Source organism: Colias philodice, chromosome 25 (genome assembly GCF_061535455.1).
Source record: "Colias philodice isolate Cphi_HAF_F1 chromosome 25, ilColPhil1 Martin Lab GWU primary, whole genome shotgun sequence".
Taxonomy (NCBI): domain Eukaryota; kingdom Metazoa; phylum Arthropoda; class Insecta; order Lepidoptera; family Pieridae; genus Colias; species Colias philodice.
The window spans coordinates 5,070,455-5,080,783 of record NC_143110.1 but is presented as its reverse complement, the minus strand read 5'-3'; the positions used below and the strand labels follow the sequence as shown (position 1 = coordinate 5,080,783).

At 30.6% G+C, this 10,329-nt stretch overlaps 2 protein-coding genes across 3 annotated transcripts in view; both read right to left on the bottom strand.

Annotated features, from left to right (window-relative positions):
* Positions 1 to 846: 846 nt before the first annotated feature.
* Fen1 (Flap structure-specific endonuclease 1) lies at positions 847 to 5,699 on the bottom strand. Its single transcript, XM_089710726.1, has 8 exons — positions 5,505 to 5,699; positions 5,349 to 5,414; positions 4,943 to 5,146; positions 4,551 to 4,696; positions 3,709 to 3,876; positions 2,636 to 2,854; positions 1,907 to 2,056; positions 847 to 1,360 (listed from the first exon to the last, which is right to left on the bottom strand). Exons 1-8 carry the CDS (start codon positions 5,584 to 5,586, stop codon positions 1,253 to 1,255), a joined length of 1,143 nt encoding a protein of 380 aa, XP_089566852.1. The 5' UTR covers positions 5,587 to 5,699; the 3' UTR covers positions 847 to 1,252.
* A 2,329-nt stretch (positions 5,700 to 8,028) lies between these two features.
* LOC149477368 (proton-coupled zinc antiporter SLC30A2-like) overlaps positions 8,029 to 10,329 on the bottom strand; it is a 30,067-nt gene continuing 27,766 nt past the window's right edge. For both annotated transcript variants that reach the window (XM_089710505.1, XM_089710506.1), the window contains exon 10: positions 8,029 to 10,303. The gene's annotated coding sequence lies outside the window, so the exon portion shown is untranslated. The remainder of the gene's footprint in view (positions 10,304 to 10,329) is intronic.

The window sequence follows — 10,329 nt, the reverse complement described above, 5'->3', positions numbered from 1 at the left end:
GAAAAAGTTTACGAAACAGAGTAAATGACTATATTGTAACTACGATGAAAACGATGACTAACGGCCTTGTCGAAAAGATCGAGATTGTACGACACACGCTTGCGTATCACACGCGACCGTTGCGTCCAGAAAGAACGTACGTAACGCGTCAAGCATTTGAAGATTTACCAATCATTCAGTTCAAGACATAGGAATATGTGTTTAAATTTATCTCTAATATATTATTTACTCTATGGGAGCCTGTACCCGTAGCGTCTCGACTAAATGCGCCGATGCTGATGCGAAGGATGACTGGCGAAGTGTAGCCGATGTACGTGCGAATTCTGTATTCGTGCTATACGTTACGCAGTAAATTCGTTCTTTGTGGATAATATTATGATCTAATGAGATGGTGTTACTTCTTACTTTGGTTTGTAGGAAGACCAATGAGCAGGTAAGGTAAGCATAACTTAGTGGCTCATAATTAATATGAGTTGAGCCATTTAACAATTATTAATTGTAGATGACATCATAATTTTAACACTAACTATAACCGATGTTTCGACGGTTAAAGTTATAGTAAATGTTAAATAACTGTTAGAAACGTCAAATACAAAAGACTATTGAGTCTTGTGGTCTTGAGTCTGATAACTTCAACTATGCATAAAAATTAAAAATACTCTGGTGCAACGCATTTCGTAGTTAAGTTTACGGAATAATCAGTTGTGCACACTTAACGACTTACACCCGGTATAGCCATCGGAAGTATTTCCATTTGGAAAGTCGTTTGTGAACACATCGCTCTATTGTGTTAGAGATTTAGTCAGGGAATCGATAGGGATAAATAAAAAAGCAGTTTACAATTAAAGAATGTATTTATTTTGTATCAGATTTTTACAGATTAACAGAAATATCAATACAAATAGTCTTAAGTGCCAGTAATTCCAGTCAAATTGAGCTTTTTACATACACTTTATAGTCAATCAGAAATCAGAATTCACAATAATATATTAAAGATCACTCAAACAATGATTGTATTTCAATTATCTTCATATTCGCATAATTTTAAGGTGAGTTTCTTCGTCATTAAATGGAACTGGGATATAGAAGAACAAAAGCTTTGTCATGACACTTTTTACGTTTTTATTAGACAAAAAAGGCATGCTTATATTAAATATTTTGGTCAGTTTTATATTGTAGCCTGTAGGAACCAGCCCAAAGATACACTAATAATGCAGTCCTTGGAAAAATTAAAAGATAATAATTATATTATTTATTTCGCTCTTCCCCTTCCCCTACCGCCGCCAGTTTTTGCTTTCTTGTTTGCGTTCTTTTTGTCTTCTTCTGCTTTACGTTTAGGGTTGGGTGTTGTTGATAATACCTGTAAAAATAATAATTTATATTATTTGTAGGAAAATAGTATGTATGTAGTTTTTTTAAACTTTTTGTGCTTTTTATCTTTTGGTACACAATAAAGTATATTTGTTTGTTTGTTAATGAATAAGATTTGAGTGTTTTTTCATAGATATGTTTTTGTGTAGAAATAGAATGTACTGTTTTTTTAATTGCAATCATTTTAGAATTTATCAATCAATCGTTACGTTATTAGTCTACATGATCATAATCACATTGCAAAAATACAAACATAAGGATCTAAACGAATTTATAATTTCCAAATAATTATTAATGTTCACAGTGCGGATTTTTTTTCTTCAAAAACAAATTTTTTATACAAATTACAACATAACAAAAAAGAGCGTGCGTACCGAGCACACGTGTCAGAAATGAAATTTCTTTGGCAAGATTCAAAGATACTATGATTACTCCATGACGTGACGGTATTGCGACCTTGAAATTTTACTTGCACGCATCTAGAGAAGTTTCACTTCAAAACAAATATAACAATCTATGTATTAAAAAAAAATACCTTAAAGAATCCATCAAGTCTTCCTTGTGTAGTACCGGAGCGAGCTTTTAGTAGTTTTTTAGCGCCATTCCTCACTCTATCTTCATTGAACTGCTTGTCTCCACACAGGAACTTTACTAGACCATCTTCATCTGGGTCTGTCCATTTTAACTGAAATGTTAAATTAGTTTAATCTATATTATATTGTAAAGCTGAAGAGTTTGTTTGTTTGAACGCGCTAATTACTGGTTCGATTTGAAAAATTCTTTCGGTGTTAGATAGCCCATTTATCGAGGAAGGTATATATATCATCACTCTAAGACCAACAGGGGCTGAGCAATGTGGGTGAAAACGCAGGGCACAGCTAGTTTAATATAATGCCTAGATATAGGACTTAGAGATGGTGATATTTAACCATGTACTAGCAACCCAGTTGCAGTTTCTTTTGTGCGAGTATATATGAGTATATTAGTTAATAATTAGATTAAATTATGTGGAGAATAGAATTTTGATATTGTAATACAGTCTACGGCCTATCGCAGACACCAGTCCTCTCTATTAATGTTTAATTGTCCTTTTTATTTTTACATATTTGCATAACTTTACGGTAACTGAAGTTGTAAGTATTGAGGAAATAAAATAAATAAATAAATACGTGAAACAATTATAGTACTAAATTTTTTTTAGTTAACAAGGTAAATTACTATAAAAGCTTTTCAAAGAAATTTTTTATTTATTTATACTACTTACTTCAATCTCCCCAGCATCCTTAACCTCCGGTTCGAGAAACAATCTCCTCGCGTTACTAAAGTCCCAATCTTCAGGCGGCACATACTTCTTAGTGTCTATGTTAACGAGCACTTGTTCCAAAGTGCGGTGTTGTCGTATTAGTTCTATGGCTCGTTTGGGGCCGATGCCGCGGATCGAACCGCAGTAGTCACAGCCGAGGAGAATGCAGAGATCTATGAACTGGGAATTAAGTATTTTTAGCTATAAGTAATCCATACTAATATTATAAATGCGAAAGTAACTCTGTCTGTCTGTCTGTTACTCAATCACGCCTAAACTACTGAACCAATTTTCATGAAATTTGGTATGGAGATATTTTGATACCCGAGAAAGGACATAGGCTACTTTTTATCCCGAGAAAATGATGTAGGTAATCCCGGATATCCCACGGGAACAGGAACTATGCGGGTTTTTCTTTGACTGCGCGGGCGAAGCCGCGGGCGGAAACCTAGTAATATTATAAAACTGGAGTTTGTTTGAAGGGATATTCTTATAAATCTTATAAATCTAAATTCTTCCACAAATCCTTCCATATACAGTCGATACTTCTTTGGAATGCTCTACTCTGCTCTGTTTCTTTTTTTTATATGTATTTACTTGGTGCTGAATAAAGTGTATTTATTTATTTAATCCTAGGGATGAAATAATCTTAGGAACTTTGTGTCCGATGTGCAAAATTGTTTCAATGTTAGTCCATTTAGTGAAAAAGGTTATATAATATCATTAAGCTAAGACAAATAAGAGCGGAAATGTCGCCTTATTTTACAGCACTTTTTGATCTTATATCTTAAATTTCTATCTACATTGAGGTAATATTTATTGTTACATTAATTTTAAAAGTTAATTTTAAATGTATATTAATATTTAATTTGTAGTTGTATTAAAATAATTTCAATATAATAAGCAACCTTTTACATTTTAATGTTATATTGGAAAAATAATAAGACTAATAGAAACAATTAATTTAATTTTAATCTGCTAGGATGTCTATCTGTTTATGCTGAAGAATTTACTTAAGAAATGATACTGCATACCTCATTATGATTTAACTCCAGGCCACTCAACACTTGATCAAGGTGGAACTCCTGGACGGGCATTTTTCGAGCCTCAGAAAACGTCAGGTGTCGCAATAATACATTGGAACCAAAGGTTAATGCATCCATATCCTCTGTAGCTACCGCATATACTTTGCCGGCTTTTACCTGGAAATTGTTTTTGTATTTTCTATTTTTATGATGGTAGTGATGTAAATAGCAAATATAAATCCATATTACTAAAAATTAATATAAAAATTTGAATCAGGCATTTTCAATAAAAATAACTTAAAGCTATACAAAGCAGATCCACTACAAAGGCCTATAGATTCATACTTTTTTCATAAATAAGTTTGATAAAATCACTCGGTATTACTTTTTATTTGATACTACAGTAGAACTCCAATTATCCGAACTCCGACTATCCGAATCGCCGATTATCCGAATCACAAAAAATTCTCCAAAAAAAATCTAAGTGCACTATTATTCTTCCCCTAACAAGAATATGGAGAGGATGATGATAGTAAAGATGCGTTGTCACTAGAGGAAATAAGAAAAATGATTGCAAAAATATTTAAAACATGTGAAAATTTCATGTTTCTTTCATTTAATTCAATAAAAAAATAGTGCAATATCAAAACGTAGCTTTTATTCTCTCCAATGGCAATTTTTTTTTTAAATCCGATTATCCGAATATTTGATTATCCGAATGGGTCCCGGTCCCCATTAATTCGGATAATTGGAGTTCTACTGTATATTTTTTTATTAAATTAAGTTTGTGTTGCTTATTGTTTTGAAATAAATATTTGCCTAAATGAACTTCTAAATAAAAATAAACAAACCATGGCCGCACACTGTGCCTCAGCCTCACAGGGTGCTTCCACAACAGGAACTCCCATGAGCTTCAAAAGTTCCCGAGCCTCCTCTCCATGCTGCTTTGTCACTTTCACTAGCCTACGGTTGAATTTCTCCATGGATGCTTGGTCACCTGCGAGGATATTTTGAATATATAGATTTAAAAATGTTAATAGTAAAAAATTGGACAACCAACATAATATACAAACAATTTAAGGAGATATGACAACTCCTCACATCTGCAATGTTGAGTGTGATCATTTTATACTTTTTTATTCTATTCTTTTCCATTCAAATTAAGAATTTAAGAATCTATTACCTATTCTGTGCTGAATGAAATAATTTCATAATATCTCTAGTTTCTATACAAAACACTGACCAGCTTCAGTAGCCTTTTGCAGTTCCTTCTCCGCTTCCTCCCGTCTCTCAGCTCGCTTGTTCAACTGATGTGACTTCATTTCTGGTGGCTTGCCGTCAAATACATACACAGGTTTGATGCCATTCTCTACCAGTCGGATGGTTCTGTAGAAGGTCCCCATGAGATGTGATGTGGTCTCACCATCCACTGATGTTAGTTGAGCTCCTGTAAAAACATCATGTTTTTAATATTTTACGAGAGATAATTGTTTTCGGGCACAAAATGCAAATAAGTCATTCCAAAATTAAAATAATTGAAGTTAAGATACTCTTCTACTTGTAATTCAAAAAAAGAAAAGGAATAATATACAACAACAATATGAAAGACAAAAATACCATAAATTACGAGGAAAAATTTACACACTCACCTTCACTCCTTACTGCTATTAAAAACTGATATAAACTCATAGATGCATCAATAGCTACTTTACGACCTGAAATATTTCAATTTGAATTAAATTTCACGTATTTTTATACACAAACGTTTACATGGGGTACCTATCTCTTTTTAGTCTTATACATACCGAAGTAATTCTTAATTTCCATTTCTTTAACAGCTTGAGGTGCGATATCCGCAATTAATTTAGATAAACCTATAATACCCATCTTGATTCCGAATAATATTAACACTGTATCATAAATTTAAAACAATTTCTTTAATTTTTAAACAGAAAAATACGGCTTCCCAATTCCCATGCCTTTGTTGAATTGACGTTATAAATTGTGGCGGGAAAATTGAGAGGTGACAAATTAAAAATTTTGACATAGGATATTTGTCAGATTTGTCGTATTGGAGGCAAGGGTTTTGGTCACAGTCTTTTTAGTTATTTTATTTAAATATATTTAAGATTTTATATCTTCTATAAAGTTGTTATAAATGTATAATAATTGTTGTAAGTGTTTTATGTAAGTGTTTATGTATAATTTTACCATTTCAGAATGCAACGTGAAAATTCAAAATGTTAGTGGCCTTACGCACTAGCGGTTAACCGCGGGGGCGGCTAACCACGCGGTTAGCCGGTTTCCCATTTTAATATGCAACCGCTTTTATGATTAGTGCGTACAATCATAAGCGGTTGCATATTAAAATGGGAAAGCGGCTAACCGCGCGGTTAGCCGCCCCCGCGGTTAACCGCTATTGCGTAAGGGCACTTAGTATTTTATTTACATTGCAATAATGTTCTCTCGGAGCAATTAACAAGCCTGGAGAAGTAACAATTAATTGAACGTTTCTTATATAGTGGCTCTCTTTTATTCAATACCCTAATTAATGCGATAGAAAGAGACAACACACTGTTATCGGCTTGGCATTCAAATCCACATGTAGCCACTTTTTGTTCTAAAAAGGTAGTGCTTGCCACTTTATCGAATACTAAAATATCGATAAATAAAAAAATTAAGTTATAAAATTGCTTGAAGATAATTTAAGATTCTTTTAATTTTGAGTTATGGATAGGTAATTCCAAATTTTAAGATTCGGTTAATTTGGAATTATTCATTTACGATGCGTATTGACTGCCTTGCATTGTATGGTAGTGGTATTTATAAAAAAATATTATTAGGTATTTCGGTTTAGGTTGTTTTTTATGGTTTCGTAAAAAGGTACGTATTTTTTCCTGTTTTCATAGGTTCATTCATAGAATTATACGGAACCCTTCGTGCGCGAATCTGACTTCCACCTGGTTGATCTATTTTACAAATCAATAATCGTATCCTACTAATATTATAAAAGCAAAAATATATAAGAATGGACATTTGATATTCTTTCACGAAAAAACTACTGAATGAGTTTTTATGGAACTTTACAATTATATATATTATAGATTAAACATCAGAATAACATATAGGCTACAATTTACCGCGGGAAAATAACTCATTCCCACAAGGAAAAAATTGGTAAAAGTTTAAAATAAATTGCTTCAAATAAAACAAATAAAATTAAAAAAATTTTTTTACAACATTTTATTTCGATACTTAATTAACAAATTACAATATTTATTATTTAAAATAGATGCCACCTTAAACTTGTGGCACAGCATCTCTGCAAAGCACTTTGCTTTTCTTCCCGTCTGATTCGAAATGATTTGAACAAGGCCGAGAATGTTTTGAAGGCTTCCAATTTTCCCTGTGCTATAGCTTTAACCCAAACATCTTTGAATTTTTCTCAAGCCAGAAACCTGCAAATAACAATAAAATCCATACTTAAATACCTTTTTTTTTCTCCTAACCTAAAGCAGTCATTATCAATGAAGTACTTCGTCCCTACTCAAGTATCGATAATTGCACAACACTATGGAAGTTATATTTTGCATTTTTTCTAAAAACTAAGCTGATTATGATTTCATTTCAATGATTACGGTTAGATAAAACATAGATGATTATGAAAATAACGTAAATTAACTTATTTATAATACAATAAACAAAAAAATTGATCAAAACACTAACCTGTGAAAAGACAAATTCCAATCTTCATCCGATTTCCCAGTACTACGGCTTTTACAGCCGTGAACAACCCAAGCCATGTAATCTTTAGTAAATTATCTTTTCAGAAAATAACATAAGAAACTAGAAAACACGTTTTTCACTTCAAAAACAATAATTAAAATCACCATGCGTTAGTGACCAGACTGGTCACTAAAACAAATTGAAATGGCTACATGTCATTTCAAACTGTCGAACTGACATATATCTGTCCTCTTTTTTCGCATGACATTTTGCCATAAGCCAAAAAGGCCAAACTAGTGCTTTATTGTTCAATTAATTGTTACTTCTCCAGGCTTGATAATTGCTCCGAGAATGTTCTAGATTTTACATTTAACTTTGAAATTAGAATGTTTTATTATAGTTAAAATGAAAAAGAAAATCATTCAGGAAAAAAAAACAGCAAATCCGCTTCTCTATGCTTTATTGAATAATTAAATTTTTATCGGTTTAAAACAAGAAAGTATTGTGATATTTGGTATTTTTTTTTCACAAGACGAAATTAATTTTCTATATCCATGAGATCGATATTGACATTTAAAATACAAATCAAAATAAAACAAGTGCTGTTATTTATTCTCCTTTAATATCATCGATTACAACAGACTATACAACAGTTATATATTACAAAGGACGGCAAAATACATTTATAACATGAACTAAAATAAACAATTTGTCACCAATTACCTACAAAATATAAAAATAAGTTTTGTTTTTGGTTACAATTTGGCAGCTAAGTTCTAAAGCACTACTCCTTAAAAAAATACAATAAATATTGTATTTTATAAGAAAATAGTGCTTTAGAGGTCGAAATTTGTACAATTTACCACTAACATTGAAGCATATATTTGTCATTATACTAAATAGGCTTACCTAGTAAAACTTCATTTAGAAAATAGGAATTAAAGTTGAAGAAAAATAGATTAAGATTTTATATATAACTCGTGCCAATAATGAAATATTTATACATGAGAGTCGCTATAGCGCGAGCGAGATAGCATAATATATCTATCACCAATGTATGAAATTTACACTTTTATAGGCACGGGTTATATTAAAAATCAGTTTATATATTGATGAAAATAATTTCAAGGAAAACGGCATTTACTTTATGTACTAGTAGAAATTGAGTAAGAAAAATAGCGTAAGCCAGTTGAATAACTACATATACTTATAACTGATCTATCACATTAAATTACAAACACTTTGAGCACAATAATATAAAACATCTAAATATGTAAGTACTGTAAGTTATATTAGACATTTCTTTGGAAAATTGTAATTCTCAACAAAAGTAGTTGAGAAAAAGTTTTTTGTCTCTTTCGTTTCAAATGAATTCACGTAAGAAAAAAAGAGACCAAGATGTTACGTCCTTTTAATAATGTATATTAGTTACATAAATATTACAAATTAATTGTATTCGATTCGATTTTAAATCGTGAATAATACTAATAGTTGAAAATTATTGAGCAGTATTATAAATTGACTTATTTCAAGTAAACAGCTACCTCAAATTTCGACTTGAATTCAATGTATAGAAAAATTATCGATCTTTAGTAAATTACAAAAACTTCGTTATTCCAATAATACTTTGGTATTGAATAGTTTATACAATATTATTCAGATAATTATCATTCAAGCATAAAAATTATCAACAAAGAACTAATATGCAATTTATTTTAAATTCATGTCTACATTTCTAAATAAATAATAATTATAAAAGAGTAATGGCTAAAATCTATAATTTCACTGTTTTTCTAATATATACAAAAACAAGACCAGCCCGTAAACACAAAATATTAAATACTACATAAACACAAAATTCTACTTATAACGAAACAATATTTATCACCTTATCTATAAGTAATTAACGTCTAATTTTGTTTGGCATCGCTACATAATACAAAACATACTCTTCCATTTTTCTTACGTTCTAATAATATATACACCCTGCTCTATAATCGAGTCCGTCCGAAATGTAACAAAAACAATAAATTTTATCTTACTTTACAAATTACATATAACACTGAATACATTTTCACAATATTACGATAATTTATATTTTCATATAGCTACATTTTTATTTGTCAAATTACACATAGCCTTTTATATTTGGCACATATTTTGTCGAAATTACTTTTTTAATCTATAAAATTAGTTTTTTTTTCGTCTATCGTCAAGAACCGTTGCCTAGCAACAGTGTTGTTTATCAAAAAGTCCCTATATATATTTTTTCAAATGACAACATTTATCACCACAGAGACCATAGACCATTAAAGAAAATTTAAAAATAGAAAACGGACATACCTAGCAAATAACGAAAATGAAAAAAAAATAACACTTTTTATATATTCGAAAACTATAGAACAATGTTTAGTATGAAAATAAGTTATCTAAATAAAAATAAATTAATACTAAGTACACTCAAATTTTGTGCTGAACTGTATAACAAATAAAATGAGCAAGAATGAGATCATTTAAACTGTGACACAACTGGATTTTTATCTTAAAACTGGGTTATTTAAAAATATATTAAAAATTATAATTCCTATATAAACAATAACTAACACTGAATATTTTTAACCTATAACTTTGACGACTGGATTTGTCCCGATGTTTTTTCCGACGCTTATTTTTCTATATTATTTTTAACAGATATTTAAGTAACAACAAAATAATATTTGTTTGACTCCATTTATCTTTTCTTACCTAAATATACATAAACATTTGGAATTTGGCTAATACTTCTAATACTTTATTACAATAGTTACAGACTTGTCACGTTTGGTATTTCAACATTGAGTCCCTCGCCCGTGCCGTTTTGTTGTTTGTCAGTTTGGATCTGAAATTAATAAAACAAAAAATAAG

Bases quoted from the DNA above. Each gene is read 5' to 3' on its own strand.
- Fen1 (XM_089710726.1), bottom strand. From the start codon at position 5,586: ATGGGTATTATAGGTTTATCTAAATTAATTGCGGATATCGCACCTCAA. The intron at 2,855-3,708 runs GTATGCAGTATC...CTTAATTCCCAG, and splicing joins TGGAGTTAAATCATAATGAG to TTCATAGATCTCTGCATTCT. The intron at 2,057-2,635 runs GTAAGTAGTATA...TTAACATTTCAG, and splicing joins AGGATGCTGGGGAGATTGAA to TTAAAATGGACAGACCCAGA.